Genomic DNA, 25,016 nt, shown 5'->3' with positions numbered 1-25,016 from the left:
TAAACGCAAAGTACATGAAGAAGGTGGTATTTTCAAAGAAAATGGAGAGTTGCAATATTTCTGCATTTCACAAAATTCTGAAGCACATTGTTTAATTTGTCATATTTCCATCAATACAATGAAAAAACGCAATAAGCTCAGCAGTCAATATGACAAATTCGAAGAGCAACTTTGAACAGAAAATTTTCATGTATTTGTATATTAATATAATTATACAACGACTTAGTTACTAAAAATCAATATCAATAATATTTCAAGCAATCCTATGCCACGCAATGTGGTGCAAAATGTCTTGTCAAAAAAATCTGTCATTTGTTTTTTTACTGATCTATACATGAAATTATAAAAATAACTTTTTTGCATTACTGGAATTTATTAAACAGTCGCAAAGATCCAGATTAGCCCATGATCATGTGACCTCGTTAGTTAGAGTTGGTACTATAAAATCATTTCAGCCTGGCCTTAGTATGCTGGTGACACAAAAAAGATACCAAACGTCAGGACAAATGTAATTAAAAAAACATTGAGTTTATACTGTTGTATTTTTGTTAATTTTAGGTTCATATATTTAAATTAAGTCATTTTTAGTGTGTATTATTCTTTCCTTATCCAAAGTTTGTTCAAAAATGATTTTGATGGTTGTACATAGAATTTTATAATTTTTTGTAATAAATACAGTAACGTGCAATAATAGTGGAATGCAAATATTAATATGTAATTGCATTTGAAATTAAAGAAAATAATGAAACTTAATCCAACTGTTTAGTTGCATCACAACATATGTCACAAACTAAAACTATCTTAAAAATATCTTTCAAGTATACATTATCGAAAACTGTTTGCGGCCCTTTTTACAATTTCCAAAACGCAATGCGGCTCTCAAAAACCCATGAGTTTGACACCACTGATCTATTCTATACGATTCAAGCATTGCCTGGGAAATAATATCACTTTAATTAAATTGAAAAAAATCTTGCTATATTAAATACAAAATCGTTGCCATCATAAAGGTAAACCAATTCAGCCACTCAAAATATTTTGGCCTTCACAAAGCAATGGAGGCAAAATTGAGAGTTCATGAGCTATAAACTCTTGTTCTTTTCTTTGTCTTGAACTTTTCATACTCCATAGCCGCTAATAATTTTTTTTTTAATTTTAATTACCATGTGACGGTCAAACATATCTTTAACTTGTATTTTCTGTCATGATGTATTATCTCAATGTGTCAAACTATTAATTAGTGTGCATATTTTGCTTCCAGATGACATAAATGTATTGTCTTGTTTATTACCTCAGCTTGGACTTGGAGTATTGACAAGAAAGAGGTGCCAGTAAATTACGTAATTTTTTTTTTAACTCTTTGTTATAATCAGAATTCACAATTAATAGGAATTATAAACAGCCAATAATCAATGAGAATTATATGCGAAATCCCTCAGAATAAATTTGTCTTCTAAAATCGGAGGAAGGTAAAACATATAGGTAGTTTCCATTCACACAAGTCTTTCAAGAAGACTTGCTCGAGCCAAACTAAATGAGCATGGTCAGGTGATCGGTAAGGCTGCAAGTTGAATTCAGCTCTGCAACCTCTTGCACAGAAGATAATATTAATTATTGGGCTATGAGCTGAATTCCTAAATTTAAACAAACCTATCTACGAGGCATTATGTACCAGCAATGTTACCTACGATTAACTGAATATGTAATATGTCTAATTAATTCACCTACAAAAGCAAGTTCGATTGGTGCAAACTTTGTGTTATGGAATTGTATCACAGCACCGTTAGGAGAAGTAAAAACAGTTTTGCTGTCCTGTATGACACCCTCTTCAAATGAAATTTCAATGTTTAAGCGCAAACATTAAAATTACTAACTTTGAAATTTGTCATTATCTGCAAAATGTTCCACACAAATCTTTCCGCTATCGCGTTTGTAATCTTCTCTGGTAAAAAACGTCCATGATGTCCAGAATTGCTCTTTACAGCTTGTCTGCCATTCCAGCTTTCCAAGTGAGTAAAACTTCTTAGATATAGAGATTATTTTCTTTTGTTACAGTCGCAAAAGGGCAGGTACTACACGTAAAGAAGACGCCGAGTAGCAAAAGCGAGCTGAAAACGGTCGCGAAAGGCGACGAGAAATATGTGCATTGGAGCGTATCATGAAATACAATCTTTTGCTTCTAGTCTTACGGAGTGACGTCAGAGTTGCCTATCATGTTGTTTAATGTCATTGATGTGACAGACTCTGTATCGTGTCATGTTTTTCGTTTACTCATTTAGAGTGGTAAGTAAAGTTGTTCAAAAACTGGCGCAGCATTGTTTTGGCTCTGTTAATTTAGTTTAAAAGGTATTCAAATGGAAATAGATTTAAAGTTGTGGCCTAATTAGTACGAACGTGAGAATATTTGCAGTGACATGTTAAATAAGTGAAGTTTTCAAATTAGAAGAAATTTCTGACCACTTCGGTTTTTTCATAATCATCAATTTGCTTTGTTATTAAAATTTTTGTTCAAATGACTTATATTTTCCTATACACTTCACGGAATTTGTTCCCCCTATATTCTATTTTTTGGATACTTCTCTCACCGAAATAAAATGTTCGAAATGCACGATTTTTTGTGTTCATGATTTCATTTATATGTATGCTCTTGTGGTATATATTAACAAAGTTTATTTCGTCGTGCAAGAAATCACCAAATATTATAGAAAACAAAATACTATACATGACAATATTAAATTTCATTGCAATTGATAGGAAGGTGCGGATGATCAGAAATGATCATTGTGAGTCTGCGACACTAAAATTTAGTACGAGTCAAAATCTAAAGAAAAGAGGCTCTAGACACAAAAAGAAACTTTTAAAAAACTTTACAATAAAGTAGAAATAATATAAATCTTTACATATTATTTGAATAGGGAAAATAACTTAGCAGTTGGGGGGAAAAAAAATTAGGACACAATATTTTCAAAAAATGTTTCATTTTATTATTCCGCTGTACATCGGTACGACTACTGAGCTTAAATTATTATTTATTGACACATGCAATATTAAAATGCAGAATAATTCATATTCAAGAAAAATAATACATATGTGAGTATTTACAATAGAACTGTGTGTTGGCATTCGTTCAATTCACCGCGAAAATCCTGCGAAATCGGTTCTCTAAAATCAGCAGTAACTATCCGGTTAACCGTATATTTAAAATACGGAATACCCGGATATATCCGTTATCCGGATAGTGAAAATTATAGGTATCCGAACTAACCCTACTGAGAACTCGGATCAGGAATTCCCATTTATAAAATGTTTTCATCCAGTGTCCCATACAGAAAATGTTTCCCATTTAGTGATGTCGTAAACATAATAAGGGTGATGCGACAAAAAGTGTCACATTACATGCTAGTCTATTTGTAAAAATTTTTCTTCAAGTAAGACGACTACGTTGAATTCACGAATTGTCGCAGTCATCGCTTGCTGCCTAAAATTAAAAATTTCATCCCCTGATCTGTGTGAAAAAATGTGATTTATCGGCCATCCATTCGGTTTTGAACTTTCTAAAAATATGTGCGGCCCGCTAAGACCCACAACCCTCAATTTCAGCCCGCGAACAACAAAAGGTTGCCGACCCCGGCCTAAACCCGAGCACTGAATAAAGTACAGGTTTGTGTGAACTTTATTGTTTTTTTTATAATATTTTATCCAATTTGCATAGATGATCTTGAACAAATTGAAATTATAACTAAATGTGGAAGAAAGCAGGTATGAGAAGGATTTTCACCATTTCTTTGTGTTCAGTTAATATTTGACACATTCTGCTTGCCTAAATTATAATTTTTTCTGAACTAAAACAGGTGAATTCCATGCGCTGGTCCAGGAGTTGCGGTTGCAGCGACCGACTTATTTTAAAGAATATTTTAGAATGTCGACAAAGCAGTTGGATGAGCTATTTGAGATTGTTGGTCCGAAAATACAAAAATTAACAACCACTTACAGAAGGCCAATTTCCGCTGCCGAGCTTTTGGCCGTGACATTGAGGCAAGTTAATGATTTGATTAGGGTTTGTCCATTTTTTCTCTATGTTGTGGACTTAGATTTTGTGACTTTTTTCATTAATATGATTTTGTCACTCCTAGATTCTTGGCAACTGGGGACTCCTATCGTACCATTGCCAATCAATCAATCAATCATCATTTATTCGTCAACACAACAGCTATCGTTTGGGAATTTCCACTGTTTCCCTCATTGTTCCAGAGACATGCAGGTATGATTTTCAAATATAATATTGAGCTTTTGTATTTTTGATAAATCCCAATTTTGATATTATGGCATTTCGTTTCTCTTGATTTTCGAAATGTTTTTTTTTATTGTTATCGATTTTGTCATAATTTTATATATATTGACATAGTATAGAGCCATTTGGGACACACTGCAACCAATGCCCGAATTGTTTAGGGGCCATTGATGGCAAACATGTCATCATTCAAGCCCCAAACAATCCGGGATCCATGTCCTTCAATTACAAGAAGACGCACAGCATTGTGTTGATGGCTGTGGTGGATGCAAAGTGAGAATAAGCAAATTATGACTTGTTATTAATTTTTTTGAATCATTGGCAAATGCTCATAATGTTTATCTTTTCACAGTTATAAATTCGTGGCAGTTGATGTCGGAGGGTATGGAAGGAGCAGTGATGGTGGGATATTTGCAGACTCCTGTTTTGGCAGAAGATTGACCAATGGTACCCTCAATCTTCCTAATCCTAGGTAGGCTAATTGCCTAATTTTAACATTGGCCAAAATTTACTTCATGTTAGATTTTGTTTGGTATCACAATAGTATGTATGTTATATGTTACCACCTTGTATAACGTGTGTGAGTCTTTTGTGTTTGTTATATGTGCAGGAACCTTTTTGTCAAGTAGTTAAGATATATGTTTGCATCGTGCGATTCTTAGAAATTCAGGTAAGTTTGGCATGATTTGCCTCTAACAGTTTGTTTTATTTTACACATTGGGTATGACTAAGTATAATACATTGAAATAAGTGAGAATCCATAGTAAATCCACTACAATCCATAGTAACATTAGAAAATTATTATCTGAAATCATCTCATGACATGCTTTGTTTTGCCAGGCCATTGGGAAGGACGAGTGATGGAGACTGCACTACATTTGTAGCTGACGAGGCATTCCCCCTAAAAGAGAATATTATGCGACCATATGGTGGGAACAACCTAATCTCAAAACAGAGAATATACAACTACAGGGGTTGTCAAGGGCTCGCCGAATGGTAGAGAGTGTGTTTGGAATACTTTCTAACCAATGGAGAGTGTTTCATAGGGTAATGCCTCTTCAGCCTACAAATGCAGATGGGGTGGTGAAGGCAACCTGTTGTCTCCATAACTTCTTGCGGAAGGGAGAAACTCAGTCAGAAGGAGTGCAGGCAACTTCCTCAGAAGCTGACAGAATTACCTCACTGAGAAGTTTGCCCCAGATTGGGGTTCGTGCAACTTCCAGAGCGATTGCTACACGGGAATCATACACTGATTTTTTTAGTGGTCGAGGAGCTGTTGGGTGGCAAAATGACCAAGTTTGAAGGTGATCACATCATTATACACAGCATTACCCAATAAACAATACTTATATATCGAGATTGAAGTTGCATATCTTGTTGCGTCATCCCCCCCTCCATCTAACGCTCAAATATATTCGTAACACATAAAAAGTACCACAAACCAGTATATATTTGAGCATGTGCCTATTCTGTATTAAATTCTAAATAAAACAAAACTTTTTGAATTTCCATCTTTGCCTGTTGAAATTTTTTATTTGGCGGTCGTCTAAATGTCTGCACAAGCGATTGGGCAAATATTTCAGCATCATCTTGTTCTGGAAATAACATAAAAAAGCATTTAGAGTAGTAGCTATTGTTTCGTTACTTTGTGTATTTTTCCTGCAACTATACTGTTCATTTCAAATAATTCTAATTATCGATATCTTTACTTTTGTCTCTATCAGAGTTTTGTAGTACCAATAAATATGAATACTACTGACCTTTATTAATTAGGCATAAAATGGCCTGATCGATATCCAAGCTGGAATAAGACTCTTCCAGCTTCTCTTGCACTTTGCTTTGTGGACTTTGAACTTGGATGTCACCCTCATTTTTATATACAACGAGGGTGACATCTTCAGGCACACTGCTAGATGTTCTAAAATTAAGCAGGGGCCATATGTTACCTCATACTCATCACTTAGTAAGGTATCTTTGTTTTTTACAGGTCAATGATGATTACAGTTTGGGAAAAGCAAGTTTTCAGTTATTGGTATACGTTTCAAATAAAGAGTATTATTATACTTTATTATACGTTTCAAATAAAAAGTTTTGTTTCTATGAAAGTGTCCTTTCAATTTATTGACATATCAGTATTCTTAGTGGAGTGTATGACATGGAATATTTTATGAAGTTTTATTCAGTGTTTTTAAAAATTAAAATAAGGCTTTTGTAGTAATGACATACGTACAGGTAAAAATGTTGTTCCCACGTCCTGCTTTCGCAGTACGAGTTTAAAAACTCTAAGCAACTCATAAACTCCCATCTTTTTTTACATCCACCCCTGCCCCACTCCTACTCTCAAACGCCTCCTCTCTTTTCTCTCTCCTAAACCTATCTTTCAACGACCTCCACCATGTCTTGCATTCTTCCGCTGTTAAAACAAGAATACTGGTACTGTTATTTCCGGTTACATTTGAACTAAATTGACTGTCTTCCGGAATGCGAGATACACTTACCCCCCATTCCCTTTTCCTTGCCAACCTCTTTCCACGCTTTTTCCTTCAAAATCTTGTTTCTGTAATCTATCGCCCCAACCGCCCCCAAACAATCCCTCACCAACTCTATCAATTTTGCAACTTCCATTTTTCGGTTTTGCGTAATTATTAATTAGTTACGTTTGCGATAGTTAAATTTATTTAGTAGATGGCACGAAATTTCCACGCCATTGTTACGTAACAAGTGAACCGTAGCACGCTGCGTTAACGCATTCGAAGTATGGACACCCCCAACGCAATTGCGTTGGATTACGTTCCCAGCGCAACGCAAACCCATGCGTCAGTGTGAACGGGCCCTAATTCTGGTGTAAACCTTTAATTACCATCCAATAAATGCAATCACAGAACGGTAGAATTACTCTGCCCTTACTCTACTTTGATAACTTATGGTACCGACGAAGAGCTGATGCCACGACTCCCTACTTCATTCTAATGCCTCAGTATATCTTTTCAGTTATTTCAACCAACAAAACCATTCCAAATACGCAAATAAATTCAAACGGAAATCCTCTTCCGTAAGCTTCAAAATATAGCAAACTGATGACGTATAACGCATCACTCATGCGTAGCGAACCGGCCGTGAGCGAAATATATTCAGTAAACTGTGGTCATATGATGACATGTTGTGACATATCTCTTAAAAATAGAATTTCGTGGATGCACAATATCTGAAAACTCGAGAATTTGTGGCAGGGACTTACTGTATTCGAAAATCCCTAACATTTAAGAACTTTTCAACACTTCTCCCTGACGCTAATTTGACCACTAAAATCACGGACATGTCAGGAAAAATTTTGGCGTATTGGAATTCTAATTTACACCCATAGACTTTTTCACCCATGTACATTTGCACCTAAGTACATTTTCACTAATGGACACTTGCACCTACGTAGGCTACACTTCCACTAATGCACATCTGCATTCACGGACATTTGTATCCATGACATTTCACGTATATGCATTCGCCGCCATGTTTGTGAATAACCGTGTATTAGACAAATAAATATATATTCGAGAAAGCGGATTACAAATTTTAGCCCGGTGAGGGTCGCTACGTTTTTACTGATATTGCGAGTTATAATCCTATCCCACTTTTGTCGGTCATTTTGATGAAATAACGCAAACGAGGTCGAATGTGGGGTGGTTGATAGACGATGGCGAAGAGAATTGGTCGTACATAAATTAATCAAGTCAATGTTAAACCAAGACAATGGAGGGTGCTTCGAGAAAAAAAGAATAGATAAGAGAAAAACAGAGAGCGAGAAATGACGTCGACTTGGCGAAAGCAGGATTTATATGTAAAAAGGTGTTCACACTCAGCACTTTCCTACTCTTTGTATTATTGCGTCATAAGGTATCTATCCCAATGGGGGTTGTTTTCCCCGATCTGAGTTAATGGATGGAGTTCGAGTTTGCAGTGAGTCCGTCTTCATTACTATTCATGACATTAAGAAGTCTATATTTGAGCGCAAATGGCAATATAACCTATTTTACTTCAAAGACTAATAAATGTTTACGAGTGCAAAAGTTCGTGAGTGCAGTGTCCATATATGTAATTATCCGTGGGAGCAAATGGTCTTGGGTGCAATCTGTATGTGGGTGCAAAGATAATGGAACCGTGCGGGAAAATTCTTTTCGCCGTCGTTGGGTGGTTCACAAAAACGCTGGCTAACCAATCCCATACCCGATATCGATTAGGAACTGGACGGGAGGCTGCGGTTAGAGGGCCGTACGACCTTTAATAACAATTTAGGAGTTCACAGCGAAAAATGGTTGGGAAGCCCTGAGCTAAGGAAATGTGACATACTGAATTCGTATTGCAAAACTTTTCATGGCATGATATAAGAACGTTCGAAACGATACGGCGTACAGAATTTTAAACATGCAAGCATGAGATGAGTTTTATTCTACTATATACGTAATAGTTCAATGTAATCAATATCGTATACGCAAAGAATCGACGTGAGCACATTGTCACACCACAAATTATATAGATAGTGCGGTCACGTGCCTGGGTTGGTGATTTCGGCTGCCATGCATTTCGTTTGATTTACGTTGAACATTATTCCCGTTGACGCTAAGGCCGTCAGTCAAGTAAATAACTTGTGGACACTAGCCTATTAGATTGCATGATGATATTGCAGTGCAATAAGTGCTTAAAATTTAATGTTTACTTAAGCCCTAAATAAATGTTGGTATTTGTAAGGTATACAAATTATTGAAAAATTGTAAAAGGTATACCACCAAATAATTATAACAATCCAGATCCCGCTTATGAATTAGATTGCCGATGATCTTTAAGTTGAGTTAGCATCTGATGGCAGGAATCGAAAATAAATTGACTGTACCTCAGGGAGACCGAACAACGATTGCTTTCCTCCACAAGATAAGGTTGGGATGATTGAGCGAGACCCCTCGTTTGTGCTAAGCTCATAAAAAAAACTTCACAGGACAAATTAGCTCCATGATCAATATTATATTCTACCTCTAAAATAGATTTCACGCATATCCAAGTAAAATGAATGTACTAAAAGGACAAATAATATCACTCATCTCCTATTTTAAATGTGAATAATGGTGAATTACGTTCTACTGTGTCACCCTCACTAAAAAGAACAGTCTGGATAACACCTGCATGTGGTGCTCGTATTGTATGTTCCATTTTCATCGCAATCATCACAGCGAGAGGTTGCCCAGCTGAAACCTCATCACCATGAGAAACTAGTATTTTTTCTACTGTTCCAGTCATTGGTGCAATAGCTCCAGAGCCACCACTGCCTGTTGTTTGTGAAAAAGATTCATAAAATTTGGCCAAAGGAAAAAGTATTTGACAGATTCCATCCCGCAAAAACAGTGTGAGAGTATCAGACTCTCTTATCTTTTTTTTCGACCCAGTCTGGTCAAAAAACAACTTTGTTTTATTTGAAACTCCATTGATGACTGATCTCACCCAGGTCGTTCCCGAAATTGTCTCCAAACTTCCAGATACTTCAAAGCACTTTCCGTCAACGTTCATTGTATACTCCGTATTACGCCCATTTCTTTTTACAACATCAACTTTCAACTCAACCTCATCAACCTTAATTGGAATAACTTGATGTGATGGCAAATTGACTTTGAATCCAGTAGACAGATCGAATGGAGAAATGAAATTTTGATTTTGTTCGTTCAAAACAACCGCTAGTGCAGCTTTACATAACGTTGTTGGATCGACTGAAAGTGCTTTTGGGAATAGTTCAGCATCATGTTCTTCAATAAATCCGGTGTGTACATTGCCTTTCACAAATTCCGGATGCGTAGCAAGTTTTTTCAAAAATCTTATGTTAGTAGGCACACCCACAGCACTATATTCATCCAGATTTTGTATCAACTTCTGAAGAGCACTGGTTCTATCAGGACCCCAAACGACCAATTTAGCCATCAATGGATCGTAATAAGGTGAAATATCATCACCTTGTCTAACTCCAGTCTCTAGTCGAACAGCAGGATCAGAGTAAATATCTGTCAAACTGGATAAATGTTGCAAATTTCCAGCACCAGGCATGAAATTGTTATCAGGATCTTCGGCATAAATTCTTGCTTCAAATGAATGTCCTCTGCATGTGAGTTGCTCCTAAAAATAGCATGAAGTATCTATAGCATGCATGACAGATAAATTACTGCTTTGGTTGGACCTTTTCGTTAAATCCCCCCTGCGCCTATATTGCAACTCTCCATTCCTCATTCATTATGCATAAGAGCTACTTTATTTATTCAATCTTTAATGGATCCTTAGCTAGTGCGAAGTTGCATTCCCACTTTTGCACAGCTCAAGTAGTTTATATTGTGTACATAAATAGGCATTATAGTAATAATAAATAACTAAAGAATATAATCAATACCATGGAAAATACAAAAATTCCTTCTACAAAGCAAATTTTTCTGGTTGAGAAACGTGCTACTAATGCATATTAAAATGATCTCTTGGGTTTTCCACTGGAAGGAAAAAAAAACTAATTGTGGATTATTCTAAGTTTAAACGACTATTATACCTGATTCATCGGGATTTTTTCACCTTGAGCAACTCGAAGTTGCCATTCTACTAAGTCAGTTGAAGATATCATTTCCGTCACAGGATGTTCAACCTGAATAGGAAGAAAAACACTCAGGCAAACTAATAAAAAATTACTACTCTGAAAATGTATGTTACATTCTGTCCAATTGCTTTCTCAATTGGCTCATTAAACATGTCATGTAAATGGATTTGTTAAAATTTGCGATGTTCATAAAATTAGTGAGAACACCTGGATAAGATACTTAAAAAAAAACAATAAGTCAAATTGGTCCTGCCCAGTTTTCTCTCAAGTCATTGTGTATCCCAAAACGATTCCAATTACACAAAAATGAAATGATTTCCATGCTATTCCCATTAAAAGGAAGTTTGCAATACTAAACATTGAAACTATACCAACCTGTAATCTGGTATTCATCTCCATAAAAAAAAAATTTTCATTAGGGTCCATAACAAATTCCACCGTTCCTGCTCCAACATATCCAACAGCCAGAGCAGCACGCACTGCTGCCTCACCCATTCGTTTTTGAGTCTTTTCTAATATATTAGGAGCAGGAGCCTCTTCTATAATTTTTTGATGCCGCCTTTGAACACTGCAGTCTCTTTCAAACAAATAAACAGCATTTCCATGACTATCCCCGAATACCTGTTGATAATATATAACACAATATATAACAAAACCATGATCATGAAGATCATTCGCAGCACAAACATTCTAGCAATATTGTGGTTTTGGTAATCTACTATAGATTTGATAGTATTGAACTTGGTACTGTGTTAACATTGACAATGCAATACCTGAACTTCAACATGTCTTGGTCTTTCTACAAATTTTTCAATCAAAACTATATCATCATTGAAAGATTTTTTGGATTCACGTCTTGCTGACTCAAGTTGTTCCTGAAATTCACTTTCTGTTTCTGCAATTCTCATTCCCTTACCACCTCCGCCTCTAACTGCCTTGATCATGACAGGAAATCCAATTTCTTGTGCTTTTTTCAGTAAAAAAGAATCATCTTGGTTTTCTCCATGATAACCTTAATACATAATAAATGAAATACCAATAAAAATTTGCATCTGAGGAAGTTATCAAGGTAAAAATGTTAGCATAGAAATTAGTTACAAAGCTGAACACTCTACAATACCTGAATGAGATTTTGTGTTTAATTTAGTTGAATAATCAATCGTATATTGGGAAGAAGTAATTGATGAAAGAACGGAAAGATCTTGTAAACATGTCAGACTCAGATTACCATTTAAAAAAAAAAATTAGGGTATTCATTTTTCAAAATAAATATCTTGATTAAAAATATAGTTCATTTGCTTTATACAATAAGTTTTCAGATTCTTCTAGCTAGGTCGTTTACAAACAAGATATGTAGGAGACTGAAATGTTATGAAGACTAGGTCCATCCTGTACAAACGTATATCAGTGAACATTATTTCCATATTTCATTGCAATAAAAATACCTTCAATAATGGGTACTCCTGCAGATGACATAATCTTCTTAGATGTGCTTTTTATACCCATGTCCCTAATTGCAGATGAAGGTGGTCCAACAAATATTACACCTTTACTTTCACAAGCATCAGCAAATTCAGCATTTTCTGAAAGAAACCCATAACCAGGATGAACAGCCTCAGCGCCACTTGTGCGAATCACCTGAAAAGATATTAATATTAAAAGACTACCAATAATAAATAACCTCAACAATAGGGGTTTGCATTGGCTTGATAATCACATTTATCCATATCCTCAAAATTGCATTGTACTAAAAGTCCGGTATATATAAATGATACAAACCCCATTTCACACTTTATTCTAATCTACAAAATTAAAGAGTCATTGCCATTGATGTATGTGAAAATTGAGATATGTTGCACAACTAAAAACAATTCATATGAATTAATTTTTTATAGAGAAATTCATCTGTTCTTGTGTGGTGCAGAAAAGGTAAAATCATAAGGAATTTAATATATTCTATACCATACACTTTCAATAGAATTGAATTAAACATATCAAATAATAAAATAATTTACATTAAATATATTTTCCGTATTTAGATAGCTAAGCTGCGAGGCTGCAGGTCCAATACAATATGCTTCATCTGCCACTTCAACATGTAGTTGATGTTTGTCAGGCTCACTGTAAACTGCTACAGTTGAAATTCCCATTCTAAAATAAATAGAAACTAAGCTTCATCAAATCAAAATCTCCAAACAATTCCTGATACAATATTGTAAAAAATATAATATAAATGTTATGCTGAAGGTGTATTGCACTCAGTCCATATAATGAACAAATAAGTAAATTTTAGGTATGACGATGTGATATTGCATTCAAATAGAATCAAAGCAAGGAAACAAACAAATGTATCAAATCTTTGGCAAATTTCGTAATTGAGACACAGATTACCTTTCATCTTTGATAATAATGCTAGCAGTCCTGTTAGTACTCAGGTGTAGATGTAAATTGTACTAACCATTAATAATAAGACATATAGAAGATGACACCATGCATTCTGATTTATCTTACCTTTTTGCGGTCTTCATAACTCTACATGCTATTTCACCCCTATTAGCTATTACTAGTTTTCTTATATTTCGAGTCGACATTTCATTCTCCAGTTGCACATTTTTCGAACTGCTCGAGTACCATAAAGACCCATGTTTATTCTGATAAGCACCACGATGGATGTTGGTAGTAAAGTTTTTTAGACGAACACGAAATCGATGCATGGTCAGGTGTCTTTCATCCCACAGTACTGCAGATTGTATTCAGATATTTGTGTAAAAACACATTATAATACTGTAATAGAAAATAACACCTAGAAATCAGGAAATACCGGTATTTAATTTACTCTAGTATCGTACAGTATTACCGTATGTCTGTACCGGTATGCACGGTACCGACTGGCTAAGTGCAACCAAAGTGCGTAAGTGAAATCCCGTTGTTTGCAGAAAATTCATTGCTGCGATGCTAAATAAACAATGCCTTCTTCCTAACACAGAAACTTCTGAACTTTCATGAAGCCAGCGAAGTCCATGCACGTACCGGTACCGATATGTCCTCACTACAATGATTACGGTAGACTGTGTCCTTTCTAAAATCTCGATATGTCCATACTAAAAAGGCAATGTCCCGTCTAAAATCACGATGTGTTCCTACTAAAATGGTTATGCCCATACTAAAATGGCTATGTCCTCACTAAAATGACGATGTCCGCTATGCAGCTACGGTATGTCTGTAGTCTATGTCCTTTCTAAAATCCCGATATTTCCCTACTAAAATAGCTAGACTATGTTTCGACTTCCATGATCCCGATATTTTTCTACTAAAATGGCTAAGTCCCCACTATAATAACGATTTCCGGTACGGGTAGGCTACCGGTACCGTATGTCCCTAATGGAATGGCTACCGGTATGTCTCTTCTAAAATCGCGATCCCCGATATGTTCCTACTAAAATGGATATGTCCTCTCCAAAATCGAGATCCCGACATGTTCCAGGTTCTAAGCCCCCACTATAATAACGATTTCCGGTACGGGTACCGTACCGAATGTCCCTAATGGAATGGCTACCGGTATGTCTCTTCTAAAATCGCGATCCCCGATATGTTCCTACTAAAATGGATATGTCCTCTCCAAAATCGAGATCCCGACATGTTCCAGGTTCCTACTAAAATGGCTATAACCGCTGTCCCCAATGAAATGGCTATGTCCCTTCTAAAATCGCGATCGCCTATATTTCTCTCGCTTTCATTTTGGGTTAAAAATGTGTCTCTCATAGAATGATCGGTGGAAAATGATTGGCTATTTCATGCATGATCATAACTGAAAAGTTATTATCCAGAGTAACATTTAATATAACGTTTTCGAGTACACAATGAGAAAAAAGCAAAATTAGTATCAACAGAAAACGGTAGTTCTATAAATAGAATCAATTTGAATCTGGTGAGTTGTTGATCACAGAAACATGGTACAGGTAGCTCGAAGCGATAATGTCTTCGAAGTAGTCCCGAATTTGTGACCTTCCCAAATTCAAGATTGAACTTCTCGGGTAACAATTTTATCTATATTGATGGTTGTTTATCATTTTGCTGAAAATTAGACAAAAAACCTTAATCCATTAGAATTGACTAAATAAGGTATTGAGAGTCTCTGTAAACATAATTATTGAAAATATCAGCAGTATTTCACATGTAACTGCACATACATTATCACAATATTGAAGGATTTTATCATTATTCACTTTAAAATATATCAATTTATAATTTTCCAATGCCCTTATTAACATATGCCCACAGGTATATTTAAACACGTCAGATTTACAATTCTTTTTCCTGGAAAAGGCTAGACTGATATTGAAGTCCCAGGAAAAGTTACTGAATAACATTTGTTCAGGCATCATGAAGTTGTTAAATAAAGTCTTACTGTAATAATAATAGATATCCAAATGAAACTACAGTCTCACTACGAAATCCATGTTTGCCAGATCCCAGTGATCAAAAAAGCCAGGTTATAACACAAAAAGCACTATGATTTGCACCCATTTCAGGCAAACACGTTTAAAACTTTGTTCAAAAACAATTTCAGCTCTTTTCTACCAATTTCAGTATTTTTCTGCCTTGTCAATAACCTAATTCAACAATATTCCTAGAAAAAAGATTGGGCAACAAACAATCTATTGAAACTATCTACCCTTGAAGCAAATTGCGTGTATTTTTCCAGTTTGTCACCTTCACTGCCAAATATGAAAACAAAATTTAATCGCGACAGATAGACAACACACAGATAAAATATAGGATATTTATTGCACAAGATAAGTTTCCATAATAATTTCAGTCCTTATATTTGATATGCAGACTTTGAACATCGATATATATGATCATCAGACATGATTGAAAGATTCCCGAACATGTTGAAACACAAAATTTTGTAGAAATGAGAAAACTGCCATAAAAGTTTTTTTTTTCAAAATTTCTTGCGGACGTTTTTGATTTCGTCTGGACTGAATTGCAGTATTGTAGTGACGGCTCCTAGCATTCGCGATTTTGCTGACTGGTTCCGGTTTGTTGTCAGGTATTGGTACATGACATTCTTAAGGTACTCCAGATTCGCATTTTCTCTGGACCTGTAAAATTAGCTCAAAAGATAAAATTTGCTGGTATCAATAATCTATTCTAAATGTTTTAAATCAAGTCGCGTTGGGTCCATAAGAATTGGTTTTTAGAAAATATGCCAAAACAATCTGATAGAATGCCACATGGTGGTGCGTAAGGTACGAAAGAAAAAAACATTGGGAGAAAAAATCATTAAAACTACAAAATAAATTGGTCAATCAATTAGCTGATGAAAAAAAAATGATTTCCGGCACGGCATACATATTTATTATTTATTTCATAGGACTGTAATGTTCAAATCTTAGTTAATATTTGTCATACTTGCTTCTATCAAAATTCGCAATTTTCTCCTGAAGTTCTGCAATTCCTCTTGAGTTCTTCTCATCTCTGAATATTAATAATCATAGATTAAAATGAAACCGGCTAGCTTCATTACTATTTAGACTACTTTGTATTTTTCTCATTTGCACTACTGAAGTTGACAGGTTCATAAAATTCTAACTCATGTAAAAACTTTGTACATGCTAGTATCCTAACATTAGGTAAAAATGCTAACATCCATTAAAGTACATACAAGGAGTAAAGCATGAACCCAATAGACTGTAAATATAATAGGGTAGTAAGTGTGATACTAACACCCTGAGAATTTATCAACAATACTATTATTAGAAAGCTGACTTAATGAAGAAATACACACTATTCAAGAGTAATCATGTGATTCGAAAAATACACATAGAATGATTGAAATTACAATTTACAAAGGTGGCAAGTTAATTGCATACTTAGTCATGATGGCATCCTGCAATTGCCTTATTTGTAACTCTAATTGTTTTTTATGTCGTCTAAGACCATTTATCAAAACATCCTTTCTTGCCATCTGCTCAGCATAATGGATCATTGTTGTGTCATGCATGGAGCCCTAGAAATAATATCATGTTATATATATGTCGAAACATTTTTTTCTCTGTTGAACAAGGGGAATGTTACAATATTTGCACAAAAATGAAATGAATAATAACTGATCTTCTTCAGGATATTTATTCTTTCACTAAAAAAACTATTGATCCTAAAGTGGGCCCCCATTGGACCAAATCTATTAAAAAGATATATAACCTTGTTGCATATCAATATCAATTTTTCCTACAAAAGATCATCACTAATCAATTACATATCAATCTGAGTCCATTTTCTCTATTTCCTAATCGAATAAAAAAAAAAATTGGCCAGGTGATTGATATTGAAAAATATGATACAAAATGAATATAGTAAGATTCTTAATTGAATCTTATTAGATGACATAGTATAGTGTCACAAAAAGCTTTGGCTTGTCAACCAAACGTAAACATCAAACCACGATGGCAGAAATGAGTATTAACGTCATTTATAATTTAATGTACCATTATACTTTTAACCTGATTCACTATTTCGAAGACGGAATCTTGTGTTTCTTTTAATTTATCATGTCCATAGTGAGTATTGTCACTACTAGTAGATGTTTCTTGATTGGGTTCACCAATTCCGCCATATTCCGACTGATACTCTCTAAACATCCAAATATGAACAGTGACAAAAGTGAGAGAAACCCATGTTACTTTAGATGTAATCTGCACCCACCTATGGCAAGCAGTAGAATAGGCTTGTAGACTTTGAATTTCCTTGTCTTTTTCTGCCAATAACATAACTGTTCTTTCCCTCTGTGACCTCATTTCTTGCTCTAAATCGAGTACTCTTGCAGAATAATTTTCTTTTTCCAATTTCAATTCATTTTGATGGGAAAGATGACAACGTAACAATTCTTCACCTTGCTCTTTTATCTAGATTGATATAAATGACATCTAATTTCAATATTTTAAACCAAAGGAGTGCAAACTGTGGTCCGCGGGCCAAATGCGGCCCATAAGGAAAAATTGTGCATCCGGCAGAGGAGTGGCAATCAATAACCAAATTTTTTGAGCATTCAACTACTTGACTGCTTAATGAATTTATGGTTGTTTTGTTACTTCTTCGTCGGCACTCAGTGCATCTGCTTCGTTACCAAAAGACGTAGCTAATTTGCTTCATTGGGCGATTTGTTCTCCGGCGTTAAATCGGATGTTTAACAAGTATGGTATTGATTGCCAAATTATTTATTTTGAATGTACGACCTAGATTTATGTAACACAACTTTGCATTTAAATATGAAAAAGACTGTCAATTTCAAATAATTCCTCACCAATTTATTTTGTTGCTCTTCCAAGCCATCGCAATGTGATCGGAGATGAAAATGCCTCTCTCTAACTTCTTCTAATTCATTTTTTAATTCTTGAAACTGTCGTTGTGTGAACATATTTGTTACATTCTCTCCACTGGTAATGCCAGTTTCCCGCTTTGCTTTCAAGACATTCTGGGCTCGTACCTGATATGCGAAATGGAAACGTCACACTTAACTTATGCTTCAGAAAATCGCAAGCAAGGAACAATGCATATATAGACAAAATTAGGCGCTCATGTAGTATGTGAACCAAGATGGCGGACACCAGAATATAGTATGTGTACCAGGTTAGGGTTAGGTCATAATTTTTATCCAATTTTTCTTATTTTAGTTCTATTATGAGCTTGGAGACTAGCCAAGTGACTACCATAACCTGGTAGACACACTACGTCCCGGTGTCTATCATTTTGGTTCACATACTATGGGAGTACCCAAAATTATTCATTTATTTACCTTATACTTCTCGAATTCGTCTTTGACCTGTCTAAGTTCCTGTTGGGACTCCATATATAATCTATTATATTCGTTTTCATCAGATTTTCCTTCTAAATCAAGACATCAACCGAAATATCATATGAAAAGATCAAAAATATCATGTGAAAAAGGCAACACAGTTCAAACTCTCAAAATATTTTTCAGTTAAAAATTGTTATGCCAAAAACTGTTTATTGAACAAAGAAAGCATAAAAGAATTTAATGTGAGTGAGGCATATAAAATGCACCTCAGTTACTTCGTAGTATATGTATCCTATTTTATGATGAGAGATAAAGGGTAAAGAAACATTCTAATCAAGAATATCCGAATATAACATACCAAACATAGCAAAAGGGTCATTGCATTTCTCTGCAGCATGTTTTAGCAATCCTTTATATTTACTGATCTGTTCCTTCAAGTACTCAACATCCATATTGTTTTCATCAACCACTGAACCTCCAAAATCTTTGTTTGCCGACACAGCTGCTTGTTTAGCAAGAATGCGGTTTTCTGCCTCAGATTGAGCAATCCTCTCCTTCAGAGACCTAAGGTGTATAGTGGGCCGATTAACCATGGTTCAAATCCAAAATCCTCAACATGCAATGCCACAAAATCAGCATGCCTCACCGCTACTCCTTTGGCAATTGCATAGTAAAAAATCCAAAGAAGCCATACCTTGCATTATCAACTATATCATCATTATTATAGATAGGTTTGTAATACACAAACATATTGTATTTTTTGCAATTCAATGAATAACTGAATCAGTTAATTCAGAATGTTTCACTGAAGTAATTCTCGTTATGTGTCACTCTAGAATTAGAATTACGTCAAATTTATGCTTGATTGAACCAAGGCAATTTCAAAAATGATCCAGTAGCATAAATCCTAATCACACTTCTACTCTGCAAGCAGTTTCATTATCTTGTACCTGATTAGATCTTGGTCATTAGTTTTGCTCCTTTCATATCCTCCCATTTGATTTGATAATTGAGTGATCCGGTTTTCAAGAGATGCAACACGCTCTTCCGCTTCCTTTTCAACCTTTTTTAATCGATTTTCAGTTGATATAAACTGCATTCTTTCACTTTCAAGTTGGATGCGATGGGCTGCCTGTAACCATGATTGTGAAACTACATAAACAAACCATTCAAAGCTAGATTCACATAAGATGAAACTTCTATAAAAGTAAGGTCAATGGCGTGGGGTAGAGCTGAAAGCATCCGTGAACATGTCTATCAGACATCTTCTGACCATGAGATGACTACAGATATAATTCAAAGCAAATCTATTCTATTCACATGTACAGGGCCTCAGAACTATGATCCAAAAGCAAACATGGCTGACTAGGTCATTTCTTCTAACTTTGTATATTTGTGATGAAAATCGGGTGGACATTAATTGTACTTTACAGTGATAAGGTCACTGTGCTTAAACTATAACAGACAGAGTGGGCACAAGGTTAACTCTCTGAGCATAGCGAACCATTTAGAAAAATTGAGGGTACAAAATTGTGGAAGTTAGAGGTTGAACAATATGTTGCGTTTAGGTCTAATTGCAGATATTTTTTCCTTTGATACCAAAACAGCTGCATTAAATAGGTTTCATTGAAAAACTGTTGTTAAAGAATGAAACCTTAACGTAGCTCTCAATAAAGAATTCGAATAATGAAACAAAGCTTATCCTAATAGTCTAGAAAGGAAAGTTGTAGGCTATGCATTACTTTTATTTCAGCAATTTCCTTCTGCAGTCTCCCAACAATAGGTTGTGGTTTTTTAGCCTCTTCTTTTGCTAATCTGAGTTTGTCATAAGCAGTCTCCAATTCATCCATTAACCTATTCAAATCTTTCTCGTTGCTTTCAGTTTTTTTATTTACTGAGGCTGCTTTTTGTGCCATTTTACGAGCTTCTTGAAGCTGTAAAATAAAAGGTATTTGATAAAGGAATTTAAGATATGGGGAAAGCATTGATTTTTTTATGATATCTGATTATGTGATGCAGGATAAAGTGAATGCACAGTCAAGAAATATTGCAGCATAGATTCTATTATTGTTGATTATTATATATGTTTATGTTGACTAAATTTTTCAGTATCATATATTTACATCTCCAGAAATTTGTTCGTTTTTTATTCTTTCATCGTTTAATATTTTTTGCAGTTCTCTTAACATAATTGAATTTGTTGATTGTTCTTGTTCTCTCTCATTTTGTTGTAATCTAATCTTCTCTTTTGCCTGAAATATGAATAAATATTATTCCTTTATTGAAAATCTATTTACTTTAATCAGAACATATTGAAAGGCAAATTTAATAATATATGACTCATTTTTGCATGGCAATCAATTCTGCCCAAACATTATCATCTTGATGATCCCAATCTACAGTCATCACATAGAATTTCGGTATCCAACACCAGCCTATAGTGCCAATTGTCTGACAAATTTTGAGCATAATTGGTTTGGTTGACACGTTTATTATTATGTCGCCTGTCGGCATAATTTTTTGCAGGAAGTTTCCAGGCACAAATAACCAGTTGGTATATTATATATAATATTTAAAATTGTCAATAACGTAAAACACTTTTAATTATTTAAATTCTTCATATATCACAATTCATAAATAACATTTTTTACCATATTAAATTCCTCTTCCAATTCCTGATTCTTTTTTCTGAGATCTCCCAACTCTTCTCTCATTTCTAATAACTGTGTATCAGTTTCTTGCTGTTGAAACAAGGTCATTTTGACAATCACAAATAGACAACGATTATTTACCAACATGATGTAGCTTTAGTATTTAGATTCTGGTTAGTAAGATTTTACCCAATCAAATGAATGGCAACAATTCAACAAAGCATTGATCTCAAATCCACAGCTTTACACATTATCAGAGTTTAGATGAATGATCAAGAGTATTTCTTTTCCCATGCTATGTCAGAAAATTTCGAAAGGGCTACAGACTTTACAGCTAGATTTTGCGTCGCAGCGGTGGTCACTCTGAGGGATCAGTGACTGCATGGTCTCACATGCTAGTTGGCTTCACTCTGGTTTATTTTTGTCACTTCTATTATATAAAATGCCACTATCTAGAGATGTTTATAAACAAATTACTCCATACCGGACAAAATATTCTGAGGCCTGGACATGCAATTTTAGATGAAGAATCTAATTCAAAAATGCCAAGGCTTTTGTATTTTTGTGAAAAAAGGACACAGAACACTAAAATTGACACAGTTTAGTGTGCGAACAATTATAACAAAATACCAATAATTTATAGAATATTATCTACAATGCAAGATTTCTAAGCGTAATAATTATTCAATTCGTCAATTCATTATTATTCAGTAACTGCCTCCCAAATCCTGTGCATATCGACACAGGAGAATTAAATTAGCACATTTTTAGATTTTAAGAAGATAGATTTTATTGTCATTTTTAGATCTGTAGAGCCAAACCTATGATTGGATAAAAGGCACTACTATCTAAAATCAAAACTAAAACTGATACAGCTTTGAAACCCAGACCATTAGATGGCTGGGAAATAATGACAGAAGATAAAAAAAAATTCATTTCTGAGAAATGAGACATAAGCTAGATTGGTTTTAATGTGGCGATATATTCATTCACACATCCATTCAGCCAACATATTCCTATTCCTTCGAATAAATTTTTGTTTAATTGTATGAAACAACTCAACAATGTCAAATGTACAAAGGTTGAAAATATAAACAAAACAAAGGATTTTCAAGACTATACTTATAGCAAACCTTCAGTTTTCGTTTTTCAGCCTGGTATGTGGCAACTATCTTTGATTTCTCCTCAGTGACAGTAGACAATGACATTGTTAGTGTTGCAATTTGATGTTGCAAATTTTTCAATTCTTCAACTGTTGAATCATTTTCACCTTCAGCCTCATCTTGGTGTGACACATCAGATGCAGAATTTTCCTTCTCTAAAGGTATACAGTTTTGAATCAAATTGATATGAATTTATTTTCAACTTCAATGATATGAATTAAATCTGAAACATAATATTATACAGCCATTCTATATGAACCCCATAAATCATAGAAGATAAACTAGTTCAGATATGTATCAGAAAATTTATCACATAATAGCCTACAATAGTATGCAAATTATATCCCATTCGTTTAATAGTTCAAATGATACCTAATAAGTTAATTGTTCCAGGATATAGATAGGTGCATACAAAACAAAACATGTACAAAGTGTGAGTCCCAACCAACAAAAGTTACAAAAAACCATGTCACATAGATAATTAAAAGTAAAACGAACTAAATATTCACACAACAATCACCAAACCTTTCTCTTCTGGAACATCATCATCTTTCTCCGTGGCATCGTGTTTGGCGCTTGATTGATCATCAACATCAAGTGAATTTTGTCCTGTTGGCCCCACCAACTAAGGTTCAATTATAGTTTGAAATTTTTTTCATTCTAGTTTTATTGATATGTACCCTTTTGGAACTTTTAAAGCCGGTGTATAATCTTTTTTTTTGTTCTTTTTTCTACGACCTTTTTTTCTCCATATGCACACATAATTTCAGTGATAACACATTACTTTAAGCAAAATTTTTGGAGCAAACGAACTACATCAAATTTTATTAGTCTAAGACTCGTATGTAACAGCATACTGTTCATTGGCCAATATGCAACTTCGATTATATCCAAAATTTAACCCTTGAAACCAGCTTGGGTAAGGTCACTGATAGGTATTCTAAACTCATCAAGTGAAATTGCAGAATTCTTCCCCAAGGAAATAGAGGCCAAAATTTCATTTCATTATTTATTCAATTTAAATCTTAATAACATTTTCATCATATGTTACCTTTGATGCCATTTATCATGATCATTACTATTACTGACCCACTGAAATATTGTAGCCTATTTATTGAATGGCCATAACATATATCATTATCAAACAATAAACCATCAGCTAATTGATTCATTAAGTGAAAAATATAAAAAAATATACACTTGTATTTTACTATTTGAGCTAGCAAATAATTGATTGTTAAACATTTGCTACATACCAACGGTTTGGATCCTAGACTAGGCTTTGACTTTCTTCCAAGACTAGGACTCGCATGACATGATGACAATGCTTTGACACTTGCTTCTAACGCTTCCTTTTCATTTTGCAGACTTTTGTAAGCAGAAACCAAATCTAAAATAAAAATAATTAATTTTATTTGTGCAATTTGATATTGCTCATAGCTGTAGCGACAACATACACTTACAGACTTAGGTAAATAAAGAATAGGTTAAAAAAACTCAGATATGATTAATATAGAGTTTCAGGCTAAGATACCATATTTCCAAATATCTGTATATTATGGTATTCCAGCATTCATATCAGCATATAGCATTTTAATCTTCTTCTATGTAGAACTGCTTAAAGAAAGGAAATCATTGAATATATACAACAAACCTCGCAAGCGACTCTCATAACGACCAAGTTGTGCTTTCTGTTTTTCTATTGTATCCAACAACTCAGCGTTTTTATTAAATTTAAACATCTTCAGAACTTGCTTCTGAAATTTGTTTCAATAATGTTACAGTAACAGATGGTTTATTTTTTGTCACTAGAAATATAAAATCATATTGATTAAGAAATAGACTAAATGACCACATAATTTTGGGATGGACTAAGGGTTGGCGATACGACCAAAGACAGATAGTCTAGGACCCTAGGTAATCAGCCAGCGACCACAAAATTATGGTCGTATCGCTCCCTCCAGTCTAGGGGTCTCAAACTTGTGGCCCGCGAGATGATATTTTGTGGCCCCTGCCTTGGTAAAATAGTTTAATGTTAGTGCGGCCGCAAGTCACTTAGCTCAGCATGATTAATGCTTTCATTATAACAGCGTTTCCCAAACTGTGTTCCGCGGAACACTAATGTTACGCGAACATCTCCCGAGTGTTGCGTGGAAAAAGGATAAAAAATACATCTAAATTGGTCGCCATGGCGATGTGAGAATCATGAAGTTGTTGCCAAACTGACCGTTTAAGATCGCGTCACCGTCGACCTAAAGTGGACTAACTAAGTTAGGGTGGTGGCATTTTTGTTAACCGTCGGTTTATCTTTTTGACTGTCAATTTCATTATCAAGTTTACAGTACTTCTTTTGGTTTTGTTGAAGACAAACAAGTAAGTCTAAAGAATAAAGGCAGAAGGTCAACCGTTCTTCCTCCATCTCTACCAGGTTTTACTTTCAAATGCTGAAAGTTTGTCAATCAATTTCACCCTTTCATTTTTTGGTGTTCCGCGA

General features: G+C 34.6%; 2 protein-coding genes across 3 annotated transcripts; both read right to left on the bottom strand.

The window, feature by feature from the left end:
• Positions 1-9,284: 9,284 nt before the first annotated feature.
• LOC120342712 (methylcrotonoyl-CoA carboxylase subunit alpha, mitochondrial-like) lies at positions 9,285-13,729 on the bottom strand. Its single transcript, XM_039411669.2, has 7 exons — positions 13,416-13,729; positions 12,920-13,055; positions 12,350-12,542; positions 11,678-11,916; positions 11,280-11,525; positions 10,860-10,952; positions 9,285-10,441 (listed from the first exon to the last, which is right to left on the bottom strand). Exons 1-7 carry the CDS (start codon positions 13,616-13,618, stop codon positions 9,374-9,376), a joined length of 2,178 nt encoding a protein of 725 aa, XP_039267603.2. The 5' UTR covers positions 13,619-13,729; the 3' UTR covers positions 9,285-9,373.
• Positions 13,730-15,673: 1,944 nt separating this feature from the next.
• LOC120341848 (GRIP and coiled-coil domain-containing protein 1-like) lies at positions 15,674-24,330 on the bottom strand. Of its 2 annotated transcripts, XM_078110658.1 has the most exons (16): positions 24,177-24,330; positions 23,779-23,912; positions 23,048-23,147; positions 22,493-22,677; positions 21,360-21,449; positions 20,832-20,960; positions 20,451-20,642; positions 19,659-19,840; positions 19,067-19,272; positions 18,706-18,797; positions 18,214-18,396; positions 17,616-17,815; positions 17,414-17,543; positions 16,784-16,920; positions 16,323-16,388; positions 15,674-16,012 (listed from the first exon to the last, which is right to left on the bottom strand). In XM_078110658.1, the coding sequence occupies exons 1-16, from the start codon at positions 24,262-24,264 to the stop codon at positions 15,853-15,855; spliced, it is 2,274 nt and encodes a 757-aa protein (XP_077966784.1). In that variant the 5' UTR covers positions 24,265-24,330; the 3' UTR covers positions 15,674-15,852. The 2 variants fall into 2 exon arrangements, 1 of the variants encoding a protein (XP_077966784.1); XR_013474786.1 differs by lacking the exons at positions 15,674-16,012; positions 17,414-17,543.
• Positions 24,331-25,016: the final 686 nt, after the last annotated feature.

The sequence above is a fragment of the Styela clava genome, chromosome 3, assembly GCF_964204865.1.
Source record: "Styela clava chromosome 3, kaStyClav1.hap1.2, whole genome shotgun sequence".
Lineage (NCBI taxonomy): Eukaryota > Metazoa > Chordata > Ascidiacea > Stolidobranchia > Styelidae > Styela > Styela clava.
The sequence above is the reverse complement of the archived record's forward strand: the minus strand, read 5'-3'. Positions and strand labels throughout refer to the sequence as shown.